This window comes from Heptranchias perlo, chromosome 42, assembly GCF_035084215.1.
Source record: "Heptranchias perlo isolate sHepPer1 chromosome 42, sHepPer1.hap1, whole genome shotgun sequence".
NCBI classification, from domain to species: domain Eukaryota; kingdom Metazoa; phylum Chordata; class Chondrichthyes; order Hexanchiformes; family Hexanchidae; genus Heptranchias; species Heptranchias perlo.
In genome coordinates, this window is record NC_090366.1 from 7,786,388 (window position 1) to 7,810,072 (window position 23,685).

General features: G+C 53.3%; 1 protein-coding gene across 1 annotated transcript in view; it reads left to right on the forward strand.

Moving 5' to 3' along the window:
• LOC137306119 (glutamate receptor ionotropic, kainate 5-like) overlaps positions 1-23,685 on the forward strand; it is a gene marked incomplete at its 3' end in the record, with an annotated part of 564,706 nt that overhangs the window by 435,684 nt on the left and 105,337 nt on the right. Inside the window, exons 6-9 of the mRNA XM_067975180.1 lie at positions 2,140-2,318; positions 4,713-4,766; positions 15,020-15,181; positions 21,120-21,272. Of these exons, the coding sequence (XP_067831281.1) occupies positions 2,140-2,318; positions 4,713-4,766; positions 15,020-15,181; positions 21,120-21,272 (548 nt within the window). The remainder of the gene's footprint in view (positions 1-2,139; positions 2,319-4,712; positions 4,767-15,019; positions 15,182-21,119; positions 21,273-23,685) is intronic.

Here is a 23,685-nt window from a genome sequence, read left to right on the forward strand (position 1 = left end):
CTCTGGGTCTCCTTCTCTCTCTCTCTCTCTCTCTGGGTCTCCCTCTCCATCTCTCTCCCTCTCTCTCTGGGTCTCCCTCTCTCTCTCTCTCTCTCTGGGCCTCCCTCTCCCTGTCTCCCTCTCCCTGTCTCTCTCTCCCTGGGTCTCCCTCTCTCTCTCTCTGGGCCTCCCTCTCCCTGTCTCTCTCTCTCTGGGTCTCCCTCTCTCTCTCTCTCTCTCTGGGCCTCCCTCTCCCTGTCTCTCTCTCCCTGGGTCTCCCTCTCTCTCTCTCTCTCTGGGCCTCCCTCTCCCTATCTCTCTCTCTTTGGGTCTCTCTCTTTGTCTCTCTGGGTCTCTCTCTCTCTCTGGGTCTCCCTCTGTCTCTCTCTCTGGGACTCCCTCTCCCTCTCTCTCGCTCTGGGTCTCCCTCTCTTTCTCTCTCTCTGGGCCTCCCTCTCCCAGTCTCTCTCTCTTTGGGTCTCTCTCTCTCTCTGGATCTCCCTCTGTCTCTCTCTCTCTATCTCTGGGTCTCTCTCCCTCTCCCTCTCTCTGTCTCTCTCTCTCTATCTCTGGGTCTCTCTCCCCCTCTCTCTCTCTCTCTCTCTCCGTCCCTCTCTCTCTCTCTCTCTCTCTCTCTGGATCTCCCTCTCTTTCTCTCTCTCTGGGACTCCCTCTCCCTCTCTCTGCCTCTCTCTCTCTATCTCTGGGTCTCTCTCCCTCTCTCTCTCTCTCTCTCTCTCTGGGTCTCCCTCTCTCTCTGGATCTCCCTCTGTCTCTCTCTCTCTGGGACTCCCTCTCCCTCTCCCTCTCTCTCTCTCTCTGGGACTCCCTCTCCCTCTCTCTGTCTCTCTCTCTCTCTGGGACTCCCTCTCTCTCTGGGACTCCCTCTCCCTCTCTCTCTCTCTCTGGGACTCCCTCTCCCTCTCTCTGTCTCTCTCTCTCTCTGGGACTCCCTCTCTCTCTGGGACTCCCTCTCTCTCTCTCTCTCTCTCTGGATCTCCCTCTCTTTCTCTCTCTCTCTGGATCTCCCTCTCTTTCTCTCTCTCTGGGACTCCCTCTCCCTCTCTCTGTCTCTCCCTCTCTCTGTCTCTCCCTCTCTCTCTATCTCTGGGACTCCCTCTCCCTCTCTCTGCCTCTCCCTCTATCTCTGGGTCTCTCTCCCTCTCTCTCTCTCTCCCTCTCCCTCTCCCTCTCTCTGTCTCTCTCTCTCTATCTCTGGGTCTCTCCCTCTCTCTCTCTCTCCCTCTCCCTCTCCCTCTCTCTGTCTCTCTCTCTCTATCTCTGGGTCTCTCCCTCTCTCTCTCTCTCCCTCTCCCTCTCCCTCTCTCTGTCTCTCTCTCTCTATCTCTGGGTCTCTCTCTCTCTCTCTCTCTCCCTCTCTCCCTCTCTCTCTCTCTATCTCTGGGTCTCTCTCCCTCTCCCTCTCTCTCCCTCTCCCTCTCTCTGTCTCTCTCTCTCTATCTCTGGGTCTCTCTCCCTCTCCCTCTCTCTGTCTCTCTCTCTCTCTATCTCTGGGTCTCTCTCCCTCTCCCTCTCTCTGTCTCTGTCTCTCTCTCGCTCTCTCTCTCTCTCTCGCTCTCTCTCTCTCTCTCTGGGTCTCTCTCCCTCTCTCTGTCTCTCTCTCTCTATCTCTGGGTCTCTCTCCCCCTCTCTCTCCCTCTCTCTCTCCCCCTCTCTCTCTCTCTATCTCTCTCCCTCTCCCTCTCTCTGTCTCTCTCTCTCTCTCTCTCTCTCTATCTCTGGGTCTCTCTCTCTCTCTCTATCTCTCTCCCTCTCCCTCTCCCTCTCTCTCTCTCTCTATCTCTGGGTCTCTCTCTCTCTCTCTCTCTCCCTCTCCCTCTCTCTCTCCCTCTCCCTCTCTCTCTCTCTCTATCTCTCTCCCTCTCCCTCTCTCCCTCTCTCTCTCTCTCTCTCTCTCTCTATCTCTGGGTCTCTCTCCCTCTCTCTGTCTCTCTCTCTCTCTCTCTCTCTCTCTGTCTCTCTCTCTCTCCCTCTCTCTCTCTCTCTCTCTCCCTCTCCCTCTCCCTCTCTCTCTCTCTCTCTTGGCCCGGTTCTACCATTATCAACCCCGACACCGCCTCTGCCTTGCCAGAGTGAGATTAGTGCGGGACTGGAAGTCTAACTCCACATCTCGCTGCCCTGTTTGCCTCTCCTCCCCAGGCCTCCTTCGTTTGGAGGAGCTTGTCCGCCAGTTCCTGATCTCGAAGGACTCGCTCTCGATACGAATGCTGGACGATTCGAACGACCCCACGCCACTGCTGAAAGAAATCCGCGACGACAAGATCTCCACGATCGTCGTCGATGCCAACGCCTCCGTCTCCTATCTCATTCTGAAAAAGGTCACGTGAGGCGGCCTGGGCCCTCGTTACGGGCAGCGTCCTCGGGGTGGTGGGCGGGGGACGGGGGCGACGGTGAGGAGAGCGGGCCCACCCTCGAGGGGAGGAGGGAGGGGACTTGTAGGGAGGGGAGTGAGGTTGTAAGGAGCGCCAAGTGAGTTGGCGCCCAAGTCAGAGAGAGGAGGGAGATGAGGCCACCAAGAGGGGAGTCCGACTCTTGAGGGAGTTAAGCCAGGGCGTCGTTTGGTTATTGCCTCCATGTAAAAGCCTCTGCTCCTAATTCGTGGACTGACTCACCTTACTGCGACCTGCACCATGTTGGTTTTGGTGGGGCTGAAAGTCCTTGGAGTCAAAGGTCGTGGGTTCGAGCCCCCACTCCAGAGACTTGAGCACCATAATCCAGGCCGACACTCCCCAGTGCCAGTACTGAGGGAGCGCCGCACTGTCGGAGGGTCGGTACTGAGGGAGCGCCGCACTGTCGGAGGGTCGGTACTGAGGGAGCGCTGCACTGTCGGAGGGTCGGTACTGAGGGAGCGCTGCACTGTCGGAGGGTCAGTACTGAGGGAGCGCCGCACTGTCGGAGGGTCGGTACTGAGGGAGCGCTGCACTGTCGGAGGGTCGGTACTGAGGGAGCGCTGCACTGTCGGAGGGTCGGTACTGAGGGAGTGCTGCACTGTCGGAGGGTCAGTACTGAGGGAGCGCTGCACTGTCGGAGGGTCGGTACTGAGGGAGCGCCGCACTGTCGGAGGGTCGGTACTGAGGGAGCGCCGCACTGTCGGAGGGTCGGTACTGAGGGAGCGCTGCACTGTCGGAGGGTCGGTACTGAGGGAGCGCCGCACTGTCGGAGGGTCGGTACTGAGGGAGCGCTGCACTGTCGGAGGGTCGGTACTGAGGGAGCGCTGCACTGTCGGAGGGTCGGTACTGAGGGAGCGCCGCACTGTCGGAGGGTCGGTACTGAGGGAGCGCTGCACTGTCGGAGGGTCGGTACTGAGGGAGCGCCGCACTGTCGGAGGGTCGGTACTGAGGGAGCGCTGCACTGTCGGAGGGTCCGTACTGAGGGAGCGCCGCACTGTCGGAGGGTCGGTACTGAGGGAGTGCCGCACTGTCGGAGGGTCGGTACTGAGGGAGCGCCGCACTGTCGGAGGGTCGGTACTGAGGGAGCGCCGCACTGTCGGAGGGTCGGTACTGAGGGAGCGCCGCACTGTCGGAGGGTCGGTACTGAGGGAGCGCCGCACTGTCGGAGGGTCGGTACTGAGGGGGCGCCGCACTGTCGGAGGGTCAGTACTGAGGGAGCACCGCACTGTCGGAGGGTCAGTACTGAGGGAGCGCCGCACTGTCGGAGGGTCAGGACTGAGGGAGTGCTGCACTGTCGGAGGGTCAGTACTGAGGGAGTGCTGCACTGTCGGAGGGTCAGTACTGAGGGAGTGCTGCACTGTCGGAGGGTCAGTACTGAGGGAGCGCTGCACTGTCGGAGGGTCAGTACTGAGGGAGTGCCGCACTGTCGGAGGGTCAGTGCTGAGGGAGCGCCGCACTGTCGGAGGGTCAGTACTGAGGGAGCGCCGCACTGTCGGAGGGTCAGTACTGAGGGAGCGCTGCACTGTCGGAGGGTCAGTGCTGAGGGAGGGTCAGTACTGAGGGAGTGCTGCACTGTCGGAGGGTCAGTACTGAGACTTTGAACCAAGTCTGTCCTCTCTGGCGGACCTAAACGATCCCACGGCCCACTATTGGAAGCGGGGGAGTTCTCCCCGGTGTCCTGGGGCCAATATTTAAACCCTCAACCAAAATCACTGAAAAAAAACAAATGATCTGGTCATTTATCACATTGCTGTTCGTGGGATCTTGCTGTGCGCAAATTGGCTGCCCCGTCCTGAGGTCATGAAAGGCGATATAGAAATGCAAGACTGCCTTTCTCTTGCTGCCAGCCTGTGTTCAGTGATAGTTGGATCACTGTGATTTTATATCCAGGTGTTATCTGGCGTTTAACATCAGAGTTTTGATGGCCGATTGAGGGTCATTTGTCGGCACGTCATGAGACACCCACAGCCCACGGCAGGCGGGCGTTTCAAGGGTTCGGAGGTGCAGGACAGGGTGACTGTCGCTCTGCATCGGCTGAGCGAGCAACCAGGGAGCAATCGGTCAGAGTGCAGTGACCACAATCCCGTCTCTCAGGCCCGTGCGGACAATTTGAAGCTGTGTTGGCACGGGGACCGTTCCCCAGGCCCAGGTCCCACCTGCTCGCTCGCCCACTGGAGAGGGGCTGGCCGGAGCCGAATGGTTTGGCAAAAATTTACCAAAGTGAAGTTTGGATTCGAACATTACAGCTCACGGCTCCCGTCTATCAGATAGGACAAGCCCGCTGTTACCATCACATCACATGACGAATGGTTTCCATTACAGGCAGCTGAACTGGGAATGACTTCAGCCTATTACAAGTACATCCTCACCACGATGGTAAGTACATCGACACCACATGGTAAACACCCCCTCACCACATGGTAAACACCCCCTCACCACATGGTAAACACCCCCTCACCACATGGTAAACACCCCCTCACCACATGGTAAACACCCCCTCACCACATGGTAAACACCCCCTCACCACATGGTAAACACACCCTCACACCACATGGTAAATTCCCCCTCACCACATGGTAAACACCCCCTCACACCACATGGTAAACACCCCCTCACCACATGGTAAACACCCCCTCACACCACATGGTAAACACCCCCTCACACCACATGGTAAACACCCCCTCACACCACATGGTAAACACCCCCTCACACCACATGGTAAACACCCCTCACACCACATGGTAAACACCCCCTCACACCACATGGTAAACACCCCCTCACACCACATGGTAAACACCCCCTCACACCACATGGTAAACACCCCCTCACCACATGGTAAACACCCCCTCACACCACATGGTAAACACCCCCTCACACCACATGGTAAACACCCCCTCACCACATGGTAAACACCCCCTCACACCACATGGTAAACACCCCCTCACACCACATGGTAAACACCCCCTCACCACATGGTAAACACCCCCTCACACCACATGGTAAACACCCCCTCACACCACATGGTAAACACCCCCTCACACCACATGGTAAACACTCCTCACACCACATGGTAAACACCCCCTCACCACATGGTAAACACCCCCTCACACCACATGGTAAACACCCCCTCACACCACATGGTAAACACTCCCTCACACCACATGGTAAACACCCCCTCACACCACATGGTAAACACTCCTCACACCACATGGTAAACACCCCCTCACCACATGGTAAACACCCCCTCACCACATGGTAAACACTCCTCACACCACATGGTAAACACCCCCTCACCACATGGTAAACACCCCCTCACACCACATGGTAAACACCCCCTCACCACATGGTAAACACCCCCTCACCACATGGTAAACACCCCCTCACACCACATGGTAAACACCCTCACACCACATGGTAAACACCCCCTCACACCACATGGTAAACACCCCTCACACCACATGGTAAACACCCCCTCACCACATGGTAAACACCACCTCACCACATGGTAAACACCCCCTCACACCACATGGTAAACACCCCCTCACCACATGGTAAACACCACCTCACCACATGGTAAACACCCCCTCACCACATGGTAAACACCCCCTCACACCACATGGTAAACACCCCCTCACCACATGGTAAACACCACCTCACCACATGGTAAACACCCCCTCACCACATGGTAAACACCCCCTCACACCACATGGTAAACACCCCTCACACCACATGGTAAACACCCCTCACACCACATGGTAAACACCCCCTCACCACATGGTAAACACCCCCTCACACCACATGGTAAACACCCCCTCACAACATGGTAAACACCCCATCACACCACATGGTAAACACTCCCTCACACCACATGGTAAACACTCCCTCACCACATGGTAAACACCCCCTCACACCACATGGTAAACACTCCCTCACACCACATGGTAAACACTCCCTCACCACATGGTAAACACCCCCTCACAACATGGTAAACACCCCCTCACACCACATGGTAAACACTCCCTCACAACATGGTAAACACCCCCTCACACCACATGGTAAACACCCCCTCACCACATGGTAAACACCCCCTCACACCACATGGTAAACACTCCCTCACACCACATGGTAAACACTCCCTCACCACATGGTAAACACCCCCTCACAACATGGTAAACACCCCCTCACACCACATGGTAAACACCCCCTCACCACATGGTAAACACCCCCTCACAACATGGTAAACACCCCCTCACACCACATGGTAAACACCCCCTCACCACATGGTAAACACCCCCTCACAACATGGTAAACATCCCCTCACACCACATGGTAAACACTCCCTCACCACATGGTAAACACCCCCTCACAACATGGTAAACACCCCCTCACACCACATGGTAAACACCCCCTCACCACATGGTAAACACCCCCTCACACCACATGGTAAACACCCCCTCACACCACATGGTAAACACCCCCTCACAACATGGTAAACACCCCCTCACACCACATGGTAAACACCCCCTCACCACATGGTAAACACCCCTCACACCACATGGTAAACACTCCCTCACACCACATGGTAAACACCCCCTCACCACATGGTAAACACCCCTCACACCACATGGTAAACACCCCCTCACACAACATGGTAAACACTCCCTCACACCACATGGTAAACACCCCCTCACCACATGGTAAACACCCCTCACACCACATGGTAAACACCCCCTCACACCACATGGTAAACACCCCCTCACACCACATGGTAAACACTCCCTCACACCACATGGTAAACACCCCCTCACACCACATGGTAAACACCCCCTCACACCACATGGTAAACACCCCCTCACCACATGGTAAACACCCCCTCACCCCACATGGTAAACACCCCCTCACACCACATGGTAAACACTCCCTCACACCACATGGTAAACACCCCCTCACACCACATGGTAAACACCCCCTCACACCACATGGTAAACACTCCCTCACCACATGGTAAACACTCCCTCACACCACATGGTAAACACCCCCTCACACCACATGGTAAACACCCCCTCACACCACATGGTAAACACTCCCTCACACCACATGGTAAACACCCCCTCACACCACATGGTAAACACCCCCTCACACCACATGGTAAACACCCCCTCACACCACATGGTAAACACTCCCTCACCACATGGTAAACACTCCCTCACACCACATGGTAAACACCCCCTCACACCACATGGTAAACACCCCCTCACACCACATGGTAAACACCCCCTCACACCACATGGTAAACACTCCCTCACCACATGGTAAACACTCCCTCACACCACATGGTAAACACCCCCTCACACCACATGGTAAACACTCCCTCACACCACATGGTAAACACCCCCTCACACCACATGGTAAACACTCCCTCACCACATGGTAAACACTCCCTCACACCACATGGTAAACACCCCCTCACCACATGGTAAACACCCCCTCACACCACATGGTAAACACCCCCTCACACCACATGGTAAACACTCCCTCACACCACATGGTAAACACCCCCTCACACCACATGGTAAACACTCCTCACACCACATGGTAAACACCCCCTCACACCACATGGTAAACACCCCCTCACACCACATGGTAAACACCCCCTCACCACATGGTAAACATCCCCTCACACCACATGGTAAACACCCCTCACACCACATGGTAAACACCCCTCACACCACATGGTAAACACCCCTCACACCACATGGTAAACACCCCCTCACCACATGGTAAACACCCCCTCACACCACATGGTAAACACTCCCTCACACCACATGGTAAACACCCCCTCACACCACATGGTAAACACCCCCTCACCACATGGTAAACACCCCCTCACCACATGGTAAACACCCCCTCACACCACATGGTAAACACCCCCTCACCACATGGTAAACACCCCCTCACACCACATGGTAAACACTCCCTCACACCACATGGTAAACACCCCCTCACACCACATGGTAAACACCCCCTCACACCACATGGTAAACACCCCCTCACCCCACATGGTAAACACCCCCTCACACCACATGGTAAACACCCCCTCACCACATGGTAAACACTCCCTCACACCACATGGTAAACACCCCCTCACACCACATGGTAAACACCCCCTCACCCCACATGGTAAACACCCCCTCACACCACATGGTAAACACCCCCTCACCACATGGTAAACACTCCCTCACACCACATGGTAAACACCCCCTCACCACATGGTAAACACCCCCTCACACCACATGGTAAACACCCCCTCACACCACATGGTAAACACCCCTCACACCACATGGTAAACACCCCTCACACCACATGGTAAACACCCCCTCACCACATGGTAAACACCCCTCACACCACATGGTAAACACTCCCTCACACCACATGGTAAACACTCCCTCACACCACATGGTAAACACCCCCTCACACCACATGGTAAACACCCCCTCACACCACATGGTAAACACCCCCTCACCACATGGTAAACACCCCCTCACACCACATGGTAAACACCCCCTCACACCACATGGTAAACACCACCTCACACCACATGGTAAACACCCCCTCACCACATGGTAAACACCCCCTCACACCACATGGTAAACACCCCCTCACACCACATGGTAAACACCCCCTCACCACATGGTAAACACCCCCTCACACCACATGGTAAACACCCCCTCACACCACATGGTAAACACCACCTCACACCACATGGTAAACACCCCCTCACCACATGGTAAACACCCCCTCACACCACATGGTAAACACCCCCTCACCACTGGATTAATATGTGTCTGTGTATTCAGGGTAAGGGTTACTGTACAGGGTCTCTGTGTATTCAGGGTAAGGGTTACTGTACAGAGTCCCTGTGTATTCAGGGTAAGGGTTACTGTACAGAGTCCCTATGTATTCAGGGTAAGGGTTACTGTACAGGGTCTCTGTGTATTCAGGGTAAGGGTTACTGTACAGAGTCCCTATGTATTCAGGGTAAGGGTTACTGTACAGGGTCTCTGTGTATTCAGGGTAAGGGTTACTGTACAGAGTCCCTGTGTATTCAGGGTAAGGGTTACTGTACAGAGTCCCTGTGTATTCAGGGTAAGGGTTACTGTACAGGGTCCCTGTGTATTCAGGGTAAGGGTTACTGTACAGGGTCTCTGTGTATTCAGGGTAAGGGTTACTGTACAGGGTCCCTATGTATTCAGGGTAAGGGTTACTGTACAGAGTCCCTGTGTATTCAGGGTAAGGGTTACTGTACAGAGTCCCTGTGTATTCAGGGTAAGGGTTACTGTACAGGGTCCCTGTGTATTCAGGGTAAGGGTTACTGTACAGGGTCCCTGTGTATTCAGGGTAAGGGTTACTGTACAGGGTCTCTGTGTATTCAGGGTAAGGGTTACTGTACAGGGTCCCTATGTATTCAGGGTAAGGGTTACTGTACAGAGTCCCTGTGTATTCAGGGTAAGGGTTACTGTACAGAGTCCCTGTGTATTCAGGGTAAGGGTTACTGTACAGGGTCCCTGTGTATTCAGGGTAAGGGTTACTGTACAGGGTCTCTGTGTATTCAGGGTAAGGGTTACTGTACAGGGTCCCTATGTATTCAGGGTAAGGGTTACTGTACAGAGTCCCTGTGTATTCAGGGTAAGGGTTACTGTACAGAGTCCCTGTGTATTCAGGGTAAGGGTTACTGTACAGAGTCCCTGTGTATTCAGGGTAAGGGTTACTGTACAGAGTCCCTGTGTATTCAGGGTAAGGGTTACTGTACAGGGTCCCTGTGTATTCAGGGTAAGGGTTACTGTACAGAGTCCCTGTGTATTCAGGGTAAGGGTTACTGTACAGAGTCCCTGTGTATTCAGGGTAAGGGTTACTGTACAGAGTCCCTGTGTATTCAGGGTAAGGGTTACTGTACAGGGTCCCTGTGTATTCAGGGTAAGGGTTACTGTACAGGGTCTCTGTGTATTCAGGGTAAGGGTTACTGTACAGGGTCCCTATGTATTCAGGGTAAGGGTTACTGTACAGAGTCCCTGTGTATTCAGGGTAAGGGTTACTGTACAGAGTCCCTGTGTATTCAGGGTAAGGGTTACTGTACAGAGTCCCTGTGTATTCAGGGTAAGGGTTACTATACAGAGTCCCTGTGTATTCAGGGTAAGGGTTACTGTACAGAGTCCCTGTGTATTCAGGGTAAGGGTTACTGTACAGAGTCCCAGTCTATTCAGGATTAGGGTTACTGTACAGAGTCCCTGTGTATTCAGGGTAAGGGTTACTGTACAGGGTCCCTGTGTATTCAGGGTAAGGGTTACTGTACAGAGTCCCTGTGTATTCAGGGTAAGGGTTACTATACAGAGTCCCTATGTATTCAGGGTAAGGGTTACTGTACAGGGTCCCTATGTATTCAGGGTAAGGGTTACTGTACAGAGTCCCTGTGTATTCAGGGTAAGGGTTACTATACAGAGTCCCTGTGTATTCAGGGTAAGGGTTACTGTACAGGGTCCCTGTGTATTCAGGGTAAGGGTTACTGTACAGAGTCCCTGTGTATTCAGGGTAAGGGTTACTGTACAGGGTCCCTGTGTATTCAGGGTAAGGGTTACTGTACAGGGTCCCTGTGTATTCAGGGTAAGGGTTACTGTACAGGGTCCCTATGTATTCAGGGTAAGGGTTACTGTACAGGGTCCCTGTGTATTCAGGGTAAGGGTTACTGTACAGAGTCCCTGTGTATTCAGGGTAAGGGTTACTGTACAGGGTCCCTATGTATTCAGGGTAAGGGTTACTGTACAGAGTCCCTGTGTATTCAGGGTAAGGGTTACTGTACAGAGTCCCTGTGTATTCAGGGTAAGGGTTACTGTACAGAGTCCCTGTATATTCAGGGTAAGGGTTACTGTACAGAGTCCCTGTGTATTCAGGGTAAGGGTTACTGTACAGGGTCCCTATGTATTCAGGGTAAGGGTTACTGTACAGGGTCCCTGTGTATTCAGGGTAATGGTTACTGTACAGAGTCCCTGTGTATTCAGGGTAAGGGTTACTGTACAGGGTCCCTGTGTATTCCGGGTAAGGGTTACTGTACAGGGTCCCTGTGTATTCAGGGTAAGGGTTACTGTACAGGGTCCCTGTGTATTCAGGGTAAGGGTTACTGTACAGAGTCCCTGTGTATTCAGGGTAAGGGTTACTGTACAGAGTCCCTGTGTATTCAGGGTAAGGGTTACTGTACAGGGTCCCTATGTATTCAGGGTAAGGGTTACTGTACAGAGTCCCTGTGTATTCAGGGTAAGGGTTACTGTACAGAGTCCCTGTGTATTCAGGGTAAGGGTTACTGTACAGAGTCCCTGTGTATTCAGGGTAAGGGTTACTGTACAGAGTCCCTGTGTATTCAGGGTAAGGGTTACTGTACAGGGTCCCTGTGTATTCAGGGTAAGGGTTACTGTACAGAGTCCCTGTGTATTCACGGTAAGGGTTACTGTACAGAGTCCCTGTATATTCAGGGTAAGGGTTACTGTACAGAGTCCCTGTGTATTCAGGGTAAGGGTTACTGTACAGAGTCCCTGTGTATTCAGGGTAAGGGTTACTGTACAGAGTCCCTGTGTATTCAGGGTAAGGGTTACTGTACAGAGTCCCTGTGTATTCAGGGTAAGGGTTACTGTACAGAGTCCCTGTGTATTCAGGGTAAGGGTTACTGTACAGAGTCCCTGTGTATTCAGGGTAAGGGTTACTGTACAGGGTCCCTGTGTATTCAGGGTAAGGGTTACTGTACAGGGTCCCTGTATATTCAGGATTTTTTTTCCCTGTTTGTTTTTTTGTTGAATGTGTATTCGGAGGTTCTGCAGGTAACACCTCTCTGTCTGAACACGGTGATTGCCTTGGCAACGGGCAGTTGCAGGGGCAGTCTGTAAACACCATGTATTATTGTTCAATATGTATAAATGCGTAGGCTTCAAGGAGATCTTGAAACATTTGCCTGAGGAAGGAGAAAATCTCCGAAAGCTTGTGAATTTAAAATAAAATTGCTGGACTATAACTTGGTGTTGTAAAATTGTTTACAATTATTCAGGGTAAGGGTTACTGTACAGGGTCCCTATGTATTCAGGGTAAGGGTTACTGTACAGGGTCCCTGTGTATTCAGGGTAAGGGTTACTGTACAGAGTCCCTGTGTATTCAGGGTAAGGGTTACTGTACAGAGTCCCTATGTATTCAGGGTAAGGGTTACTGTACAGAGTCCCTGTGTATTCAGGATTAGGGTTACTGTACAGAGTCCCTGTGTATTCAGGGTAAGGGTTACTGTACAGAGTCCCTGTGTATTCAGGGTAAGGGTTACTGTACAGGGTCCCTGTGTATTCAGGGTAAGGGTTACTGTACAGGGTCCCTGTGTATTCAGGGTAAGGGTTACTGTACAGAGTCTCTGTGTATTCAGGGTAAGGGTTACTGTACAGAGTCCCTGTGTATTCAGGGTAAGGGTTACTGTACAGAGTCCCTATGTATTCAGGGTAAGGGTTACTGTACAGGGTCCCTATGTATTCAGGGTAAGGGTTACTGTACAGGGTCCCTGTGTATTCAGGGTAAGGGTTACTGTACAGAGTCCCTGTGTATTCAGGGTAAGGGTTACTGTACAGAGTCCCTATGTATTCAGGGTAAGGGTTACTGTACAGAGTCCCTGTGTATTCAGGGTAAGGGTTACTGTACAGAGTCCCTGTGTATTCAGGGTAAGGGTTACTGTACAGGGTCCCTGTGTATTCAGGGTAAGGGTTACTGTACAGGGTCCCTATGTATTCAGGGTAAGGGTTACTGTACAGGGTCCGTATGTATTCAGGGTAATGGTTACTGTACAGAGTCCCTGTGTATTCAGGGTAAGGGTTACTGTACAGAGTCCCTGTGTATTCAGGGTAAGGGTTACTGTACAGGATCCCTATGTATTCAGGGTAAGGGTTACTGTACAGAGTCCCTGTGTATTCAGGGTAAGGGTTACTGTACAGAGTCCCTGTGTATTCAGGGTAAGGGTTACTGTACAGGATCCCTATGTATTCAGGGTAAGGGTTACTGTACAGAGTCCCTGTGTATTCAGGGTAAGGGTTACTGTACAGAGTCCCTGTGTATTCAGGGTAAGGGTTACTGTACAGGGTCCCTGTGTATTCAGGGTAAGGGTTACTGTACAGAGTCCCTGTGTATTCAGGGTAAGGGTTACTGTACAGGGTCCCTGTGTATTCAGGGTAAGGGTTACTGTACAGAGTCCCTGTGTATTCAGGGTAAGGGTTACTGTACAGAGTCCCTGTGTATTCAGGGTAAGGGTTACTGTACAGACTCCCTGTGTATTCAGGGTAAGGGTTACTGTACAGAGTCCCTGTGTATTCAGGGTAAGGGTTACTGTACAGTGTCCCTGTGTATTCAGGGTAAGGGTTACTGTACAGAGTCCCTATGTATTCAGGGTAAGGGTTACTGTACAGAGTCCCTGTGTATTCAGGGTAAGGGTTACTGTACAGGGTCCCTGTGTATTCAGGGTAAGGGTTACTGTACAGAGTCCCTGTGTATTCAGGGTAAGGGTTACTGTACAGAGTCCCTGTGTATTCAGGATTAGGGTTACTGTACAGAGTCCCTGTGTATTCAGGGTAATGGTTACTGTACAGAGTCCCTGTGTATTCAGTGTAAGGGTTACTGTACAGGGTCCCTATGTATTCAGGGTAAGGGTTACTGTACAGAGTCCCTGTGTATTCAGGGTAAGGGTTACTGTACAGGGTCCCTATGTATTCAGGGTAAGGGTTACTGTACAGAGTCCCTGTGTATTCAGGGTAAGGGTTACTGTACAGGGTCCCTATGTATTCAGGGTAAGGGTTACTGTACAGAGTCCCTGTGTATTCAGTGTAAGGGTTACTGTACAGGGTCCCTATGTATTCAGGGTAAGGGTTACTGTACAGAGTCCCTGTGTATTCAGGGTAAGGGTTACTGTACAGGGTCCCTATGTATTCAGGGTAAGGGTTACTGTACAGGATCCCTGTGTATTCAGGGTAAGGCTTACTGTACAGAGTCCCTGTGTATTCAGGGTAAGGGTTACTGTACAGAGTCCCTGTGTATTCAGGGTAAGGGTTACTGTACAGAGTCCCTATGTATTCAGGGTAAGGGTTACTGTACAGGGTCCCTATGTATTCAGGGTAATGGTTACTGTACAGAGTCCCTGTATATTCAGGGTAAGGGTTACTGTACAGAGTCCCTGTGTATTCAGGGTAAGGGTTACTGTACAGAGTCCCTGTGTATTCAGGGTAAGGGTTACTGTACAGAGTCCCTGTGTATTCAGGGTAAGGGTTACTGTACAGAGTCCCTGTGTATTCAGGGTAAGGGTTACTGTACAGGGTCCCTGTGTATTCAGGGTAAGGGTTACTGTACAGAGTCCCTATGTATTCAGGGTAAGGGTTACTGTACAGAGTCCCTGTGTATTCAGGGTAAGGGTTACTGTACAGTGTCCCTGTGTATTCAGGGTAAGGGTTACTGTACAGAGTCTCTGTGTATTCAGGGTAAGGGTTACTGTACAGAGTCCCTGTGTATTCAGGGTAAGGGTTACTGTACAGAGTCCCTGTGTATTCAGGTTTATCGTTCTCTCTCCCCAGGATTTCCCAGTTTTACAGCTCAGTGAGATTGTGGACGATCAGGCGAACATTATTGGGTTTTCCATGTTCAATCCCAGGCACCCCTTCTTCCTGGAATTTATCCGCAGCCTTAACATGTCCTGGCGGGAAAACTGTGAGACAGCTCGTTTCCCGGGAGCTGCGGTGAGTCTGTGGTCAGTGTCAGAGGGTCAGTGATGGTCAGTGATGGTCAGTGATGGTCAGTGACAGAAAATCAGTGTCAGAGGGTCAGTGATGGTCAGTGACAGAGGGTCAGTGATGGTCAGTGATGGTCAGTGACAGAGGGTCAGTGATGGTCAGTGACAGAGGGTCAGTGATGGTCAGTGACAGAGGGTCAGTGTCAGAGGGTCAGTGATGGTCAGTGACAGAGGGTCAGTGATGGTCAGTGACAGAGGGTCAGTGTCAGAGGGTCAGTGATGGTCAGTGACAGAGGGTCAGTGTCAGAGGGTCAGTGATGGTCAGTGACAGAGGGTCAGTGTCAGAGGGTCAGTGATGGTCAGTGACAGAGGGTCAGTGTCAGAGGGTCAGTGATGGTCAGTGTCAGAGGGTCAGTGACAGAGGGTCAGTGATGGTCAGTGACAGAGGGTCAGTGATGGTCAGTGTCAGAGGGTCAGTGATGGTCAGTGACAGAGGGTCAGTGCTGGTCAGTGATGGTCAGTGACAGAGGGTCAGTGATGGTCAGTGTCAGAGGGTCAGTGATGGTCAGTGTCAGAGGGTCAGTGATGGTCAGTGTCAGAGGGTCAGTGATGGTCAGTGTCAGAGGGTCAGTGATGGTCAGTGTCAGAGGGTCAGTGATGGTCAGTGATGGTCAGTGAGAGAGGGTCAGTGATGGTCAGTGTCAGAGGGTCAGTGTCAGAGGGTCAGTGACAGAGGGTCAGTGATGGTCAGTGACAGAGGGTCAGTGATGGTCAGTGTCAGAGGGTCAGTGTCAGAGGGTCAGTGACAGAGGGTCAGTGATGGTCAGTGATGGTCAGTGACAGAGGGTCAGTGATGGTCAGTGTCAGAGGGTCAGTGTCAGAGGGTCAGTGACAGAGGGTCAGTGATGGTCAGTGATGGTCAGTGACAGAGGATCAGTGTCAGAGGGTCAGTGATGGTCAGTGACAGAGGATCAGTGATGGTCAGTGATGGTCAGTGACAGAGGGTCAGTGATGGTCAGTGATGGTCAGTGACAGAGGGTCAGTGATGGTCAGTGTCAGAGGGTCAGTGATGGTCAGTGACAGAGGATCAGTGATGGTCAGTGACAGAGGATCAGTGATGGTCAGTGACAGAGGGTCAGTGATGGTCAGTGATGGTCAGTGACAGAGGATCAGTGATGGTCAGTGATGGTCAGTGACAGAGGGTCAGTGATGGTCAGTGACAGAGGATCAGTGATGGTCAGTGACAGAGGGTCAGTGATGGTCAGTGAAAGAGGATCAGTGAGGGTCAGTGATGGTCAGTGTCAGAGGGTCAGTGATGGTCAGTGACAGAGGATCAGTGATGGTCAGTGTCAGAGGGTCAGTGATGGTCAGTGTCAGAGGGTCAGTGATGGTCAGTGACAGAGGGTCAGTGTCAGAGGGTCAGTGATGGTCAGTGACAGAGGATCAGTGATGGTCAGTGACAGAGGGTCAGTGATGGTCAGTGACAGAGGGTCAGTGTCAGAGGGTCAGTGATGGTCAGTGTCAGAGGGTCAGTGATGGTCAGTGACAGAGGATCAGTGATGGTCAGTGTCAGATGGTCAGTGACAGAGGGTCAGTGATGGTCAGTGTCAGAGGGTCAGTGATGGTCAGTGTCAGAGGGTCAGTGATGGTCAGTGTCAGAGGGTCAGTGATGGTCAGTGTCAGAGGGTCAGTGATGGTCAGTGACAGAGGATCAGTGAGGGTCAGTGATGGTCAGTGACAGAGGATCAGTGATGGTCAGTGACAGAGGGTCAGTGATGGTCAGTGTCAGAGGGTCAGTGATGGTCAGTGACAGAGGATCAGTGAGGGTCAGTGATGGTCAGTGACAGAGGATCAGTGATGGTCAGTGACAGAGGGTCAGTGATGGTCAGTGTCAGAGGGTCAGTGATGGTCAGTGACAGAGGATCAGTGAGGGTCAGTGATGGTCAGTGACAGAGGATCAGTGATGGTCAGTGACAGAGGGTCAGTGATGGTCAGTGACAGAGGATCAGTGATGGTCAGTGATGGTCAGTGTCAGATGGTCAGTGACAGAGGGTCAGTGATGGTCAGTGTCAGAGGGTCAATGATGGTCAGTTACAGCGGGTCAGTGATGGCCATTGAGGATCAGTAATGGCCAGTGGGGGTCACTGTCAGAGGGTCAGTGATGGTCAGTGACAGACGGCCAGCAATGATCAGTGATGGTCAGTGAGAGAGGGTCATTGATGGTCAGTGATGGTCAGTGAGAGAGGGTCATTGATGGTCACTGATGGCCAATGAGAGATGGTCATTGATGGTCAGTGATGGCCAATGAGAGATGGTCATTGATGGTCAGTGATGGCCAATGAGAGATGGTCATTGATGGTCAGTGAGAGAGTGTCAGTGATGGTCAGTGAGAGAGTGTCAATGATGGTCAGTGAGAGATGGTCAGTGAGAGAGGATCAGTGATGGTCAGTGAGAGAGGGTCAGTGATGGTCAGTGAGAGAGGGTCAGTGATGGTCAGTGAGAGAGGGTCAGTGATGGTCAGTGAGAGAGGGTCAGTGAGAGAGGGTCAGTGTCAGAGGGTTAGTGACAGTCATTATCAGTGGATCATTGATGGTCATGGACAGAGGGTCAGTGTTGATCAGTGATGGTCAGTGACAGGGGGGTCAGTGATGGTCAGTGACAGGGGTCAGTGATGGTCAGTGACAGGGGGATCAGTGATGGTCAGTGAGGGTCAGTGTCAGAGGGTCAGTGTCATATGGTCAGTGATGGTCAGTGACAGAGGGTCAGTGATGGCCAGTGATGGTCAGTTTCTGCAGGTCATTGACAGACGGTCAGTGAGGGTCTGCCCCTCTGTCTCTCTCTCGCTCTCTGTGTCTCTCTTTCCCTCTGTCCCTCTCTCTCTCTGTATCTCTCTATCTCTGTCTGTCTCTCTCTCTGTCTCTCTCTCTCTCTATCTCACTGTCTATCTCACTGTCTATCTCTCTGTCTCTCTCTCTATCTCTCTCTCTGTCTCTCACTATCTGTCTGTCTATCTCTCTGTCTCTTTCTCCAGCTCTGACTGTCTCTCTCTCTCTGTCTCTCTCTATATCTCTCTATATCTCTCTGTCTCGGTCTTTCTCTCTCTGTCTCTCTCTCTCTCTCTTTTTCTCGCTCTGTCACTCTCTGTGTCTCTCTCTCTCTGTCTCTCCCTCTCTCTACCTCTATCTCTCTCTCTGTCTCTTTCTCTCGCTCTGTCTCTGAATTTGTCTCTCTCTGTCACGCTCTCTGTCTCTCTCTGTCGCGCTCTCTGTCTCTCTCTGTCTCTCTCTCTGTCTCTCTCTGTCTCTCTCTCTGTCTCTCTCTCTCTGTCTCTCTCTCTCTGTCTCAGTCTCTCTCTCTCTCTCAGTCTCTCTCAGTCTCTCTCTCTCAGTCTCTCTCTCTCTCTCTCTCAGTCTCTCTCTCTCTGTTTTTCTCTCTCTCTGTCTCTCTCTCTGTCTCACCCTCTGTCTCTCCCAGTGTCTCTCTCTCTCTCTATCCCTCTCTCACTCTCTCTCTCTCTCTGTTGCTCTCTCTCTCTCCCTATCACTCTCTCTCTCTGTCTCTCTCTCTGTTCTCTCTCTGTCTCTGTCTCTTTCTCCATTCTGTCTCTCTCTCTATCCCTCTCACTATCTCTCTCACTTTCTCTCTGTCCCTCTCTCTGTCTCTCTCTCTCTCTGTTTCTTTGTCCCTTTCTCTCATTTTCTCTCTCTCGCTGTCTCTCTCCCTATCACTCTCTCTCCCTATCACTCTCTCTCCCTATCACTCTCTGTCTCTCCCTGTCTCTGTCTCTTTCTCCATTCTGTCTCTCTGTCTCTCTCTCTATCCCTCTCACTATCTCTCTCACTTTTTCTTTGTCCCTCTCTCTGTCTCTCTCTCTCTCTGTCTCTTTGTCCCTTTCTCTCGTTTTCTCTTTTACGCTGTCTCCATCTCTCTCTCTGTCCCTCTCTCTCTCTGTCATTCTCTCTCTGCCACTCTCATTGTCTCTCTCTCTGTCACTCACTCTCTCTCTGTCTCCCTCTCCCTGCCTCTCTCTCTCTGTCTCTCTCTGTCCCTCTCTCTCTATCTCTCTCTCTCTCCCTGTCTCTATCTCTCTCTCTCTGTCCCCCTCTCTCCCTGTCTCTATCTCTCTCTCTCTCCCTGTCTCTATCTCTCTCTCTCTGTCCCCCTCTCTCCCTGTGTCTCTCTCTTTCTCTGTCCCTCTCTCTTTCTCTGTCCCTCTCTCTTTCTCTGTCCCTCTCTCTCTCTGTCTCTCTCTTTCTCTCTCCTGCCTCTCTATCGGTCTCCCTCACTTTCTCTCCCTGTGTTTCTCTATCTCTCTACTCTGTCTATCTAACTCTCTCTCTCTCTCTCTCTCTCTGTCTCACTCTCCGTCCCTCATTCTGTCTCTCTCCCTCTCTGATCCCTCTATGTCTCTGTCTCCCACTCTCTATGTCTCTCTCTCTCTCCATCCACCCTCCCTATCTCTGTCTCTCTGTCTCTCTCTGTCCCTCGCTCTCTCCCTCTCTCTCTGTCCCTTGCTCTCTCTCTTTCTCTCTCCCTCACTCTTTATCTCTCTCTCTCTCCCACCCCCTCTCTCTGTCTGTCTCTCTCTCTCCCTCTCTCGCTCTCTATCTCTCTCTCCCCCTCTGTCACTCTCTTTCTCCCTCTCTATCTCCCTCTCCCTTTCTCTCTCTCTGTCCCACTCTCTCTATCTTTCTCCCCCTCCTCTCTCTCTCTTTCTCTATCTCTCTCTCTCCCCCTCTCTCCCCCCTCTCTCTCTATCTCTCTCTCTCTCCCCCTCTCTCTCTCTCTCCCCTCTCTCTCCTCCCTCCTCTCTCTCCTCCCTCCTCTCTCTCCCTCCCCTCTGTCTCCCCCCGACTTTCTCCCCCTCTCTCTACCCCCCACTTTCTCCCCCTCTCTCTCCCCCCTCTCTCCCTCTCTCTCTCCCCCCTCTCTCCCTATCTCTCTCCCTCTCTCTATCTCTCTCTCCCCCTCTCTCCCCCCTCTCTCTCTCTCTCTCTCTCTCCCCTTTCTCTCTCTCTCTCCCCCCTCTCTCTCTCTCTCCCCCCTCTCTCTCTCTCTCCCCTCTCTCTCTCAACCCCTCTCTCTATCTCTCTCCCTCTCCCCCCCTCTGTCTCTCTCTCTCCCCTCTCTCTCTCTCTCTCTTCCCCCCCTCCCCCCTCTCTCTCCCTCTCTCTTCCCCCCCTCCCCCCTCTCTCTCTCTCTTCCCCCCCTCCCCCCTCTCTCTCTCTCTCTCCCCCCCTCCCCCCTCTCTCTCTCTCTCTCCCCTCCCCCCTCTCTCTCCCCCCCTCCCCCCCCTCTCTCTCTCTCCCCTCCCCCCTCTCTCTCTCCCCCTACCCCCTCTCTCTCTCCCCCTCCCCTCCTCTCTCTCTCCCCCTCCCCCCCTCTCTCTCTCCCCTCCCCCTCTCTCTCTCCCCCTCCCCCCCTCTCTCTCTCCCCCTCCCCCCTCTCTCTCTCTCTCCCCACCCCCTCTCTCTCTCTCCCCTCCCCCCTCTCTCTCTCCCCTCCCCCCTATCTCTCTCTCTCTCTCTCTTCCCTCCCCTCTCTCTCTCTCTCCCCCCCTCCCCCCTCTCTCTCTCTCCCCCCCTCCCCCCTCTCTCTCTCTCCCCTCCCCCCTCTCTCTCTCTCTCCCCCCTCTCTCTCTCTTCCCCCCCCCTCTCTCTCTCTCTCTCTTCCCCCCCTCCCCCCTCTCTCTTCCCCCCCTCCCCCCTCTCTCTCTCCCCCCTCCCCCCTCTCTCTCTCTCTCTCCCCTCCCCCCCTCTCTCTCTCTCTCCCCTCCCCCCTCTCTCTCTCTCTTCCCCCCCTCTCTCTCTCTCTCTCTTCCCCCCTCCCCCCTCTCTCTCCCTCTCTCTTCCCCCCTCCCCCCTCTCTCTCTCTCTCCCCCCTGTGTTACGATGCTCCCTCAGTCCCTACCCCTGTGTGTTTACAGTCTGTTCCTCTGATCGCAGCTTCCCTCTGCGCTGATGTTTGATGCCGTCCACGTTGTGGTGAATGCAGTCCGGGAGCTCAACCGCAGCCAGGAGATTGGTCTGAGGCCCCTGTCATGTACGACCTCACAGATCTGGCAACACGGGACCAGCCTGATGAACTACCTGCGCACAGTGAGTAGATCAGTGCCCGGCAACCATTACTGACCGCTCGTACAAGATATGACCAATACAGTCCACAAGGGAACTGGCAAACAACATCAATAAAGTGACTGGATATCAACACCTCTCACTCGAGAGCAGTGTCCCTGGTGAGCAGTGTCCCTGGTGAGCAGTGTCCCTGATGATCAGTACTCCTGGTGAGCACTGTCCCTGGTGAGCAGTGTCCCTGATGATCAGTACTCCTGGTGAGCACTGTCCCTGGTGAGCAGTGTCCCTGGTGAGCAGTGTCCCTGGTGAGCAGTGTCCCTGATGAGCAGTACTCCTGGTGAGCAGTGTCCCTGGTGAGCAGTGTCCCTGGTGATCAGTACTCCTGGTGATCAGTGTCCCTGGTGATCAGTGTCCCTGGTGAGCAGTGTCCCTGATGATCAGTACTCCTGGTGAGCAGTGCCCCAGGTGAGCAGTGCCCCAGGTGAGCAATGTCCCTGGTGATCAGTGTCCCTGGTGAGCAGTGTCCCTGGTGAGCAGTACTCCTGGTGAGCAGTGTCCCTGGTGAGCAGTGTCCCTGGTGATCAGTACTCCTGGTGATCAGTGTCCCTGGTGATCAGTGTCCCTGGTGAGCAGTGTCCCTGATGATCAGTACTCCTGTTGAGCAGTGTCCCTGGTGAGCAGTGTCCCTGGTGAGCAGTGTCCCTGGTGAGCAGTGTCCCTGATGATCAGTACTCCTGGTGAGCAGTGCCCCAGGTGAGCAATGTCCCTGGTGATCAGTGTCCCTGGTGAGCAGTGTCCCTGATGATCAGTACTCCTGGTGAGCAGTGTCCCTGGTGAACAATGTCCCTGGTGATCAGTGTCCCTGGTGAGCAGTGTCCCTGGTGAGCAGTGTCCCTGATGATCAGTACTCCTGGTGAGCAGTGCCCCAGGTGAGCAGTATCCCTGGTGAGCAGTGTCCCTGGTGATCAGTACTCCTGGTGAGCAGTGTCCCTGGTGATCAGTACTCCTGGTGAGCAGTGCCCCAGGTGAGCAGTATCCTTAGTGAGCAGTGTCCCTGGTGATCAGTACTCCTGGTGAGCAGTGCCCCTGGTGAGCAGTGCCCCTGGTGATCAGTACTCCTGGTGAGCAGTACTCCTGGTGAGCAGTGTCCCTGGTGATCAGTGTCCCTGGTGATCAGTGTCCCTGGTGATCAGTACTCCTGGTGAGCAGTGTCCCTGGTGAGCAGTGTCCCTGGTGATCAGTACTCCTGGTGAGCAATGTCCCTGGTGATCAGTGTCCCTGATGATCAGTACTCCTGGTGATCAGTGTCCCTGGTGATCAGTGTCCCTGGTGATCAGTGTCCCTGATGATCAGTACTCCTGGTGATCAGTGTCCCTGGTGAACAGTACTCCTGGTGAGCAATGTCCCTGGTGATCAGTGTCCCTGGTGATCAGTACTCCTGGTGAGCAGTGTCCCTGGTGAACAGTACTCCTGGTGAGCAATGTCCCTGGTGATCAGTGTCCCTGATGATCAGTACTCCTGGTGAGCAATGTCCCTGATGATCAGTACTCCTGGTGTTCAGTGTCCCTGGTGATCAGTGTCCCTGGTGATTAGTACTCCTGGTGATCAGTGTCCCTGGTGAACAGTACTCCTGGTGATCAGTGTCCCTGGTGATCAGTACTCCTGTTGAGCAATGTCCCTGGTGAACAGTACTCCTGGTGAGCAGTGAACTAGGTAAGCAGTGCCCAAGGGAGCTGTGACCCTGGTGAGCAGTGTCCCTGGTGATCAGTATTCCTGGTGAGCAGCGCTCCTGATGATCAGTATTCCTGGTGAGCAGTGCCCCTGGTGATCAGTGTTCCTGGTGATAAGTACTCCTGGTGAGCAGTGCCCCAGGTGAGCAATGTCCCTGGTGAACAGTACTCCTGGTGAGCAGTGAACTAGGTAAGCAGTGCCCAAGGGAGCTGTGACCCTGGTGAGCAGTGTCCCTGGTGATCAGTATTCCTGGTGAGCAGTGCCCCTGGTGAGCAGCGCTCCTGATGATCAGTATTCCTGGTGAGCAGTGAACTAGGTAAGCAGTGCCCAAGGGAGCTGTGACCTTGGTGAGCAACGCTCCTGATGATCAGTATTCCTGGTGAGCAGTGTCCCTGGTGAGCAGTGTCCCTGGTGATCAGTATTCCTGGTGAGCAGTGCCCCTGGTGAGCAGTGTCCCTGGTGATCAGTATTCCTGGTGAGCAGTGTCCCTGGTGAGCAGTGTCCCTGGTGATCAGTATTCCTGGTGAGCAGTGTCCCTGGTGAGCAGTGTCCCTGGTGAGCAGTGCCCCTGGTGATCAGTATTCCTGGTGATCAGTATTCCTGGTGAGCAGTGCCCCTGGTGAGCAGTGCCCCTGGTGATCAGTATTCCTGGTGAGCAGTGCCCCTGGTGAGCAGTACTCCTGATGATCAGTATTCCTGGTGATCA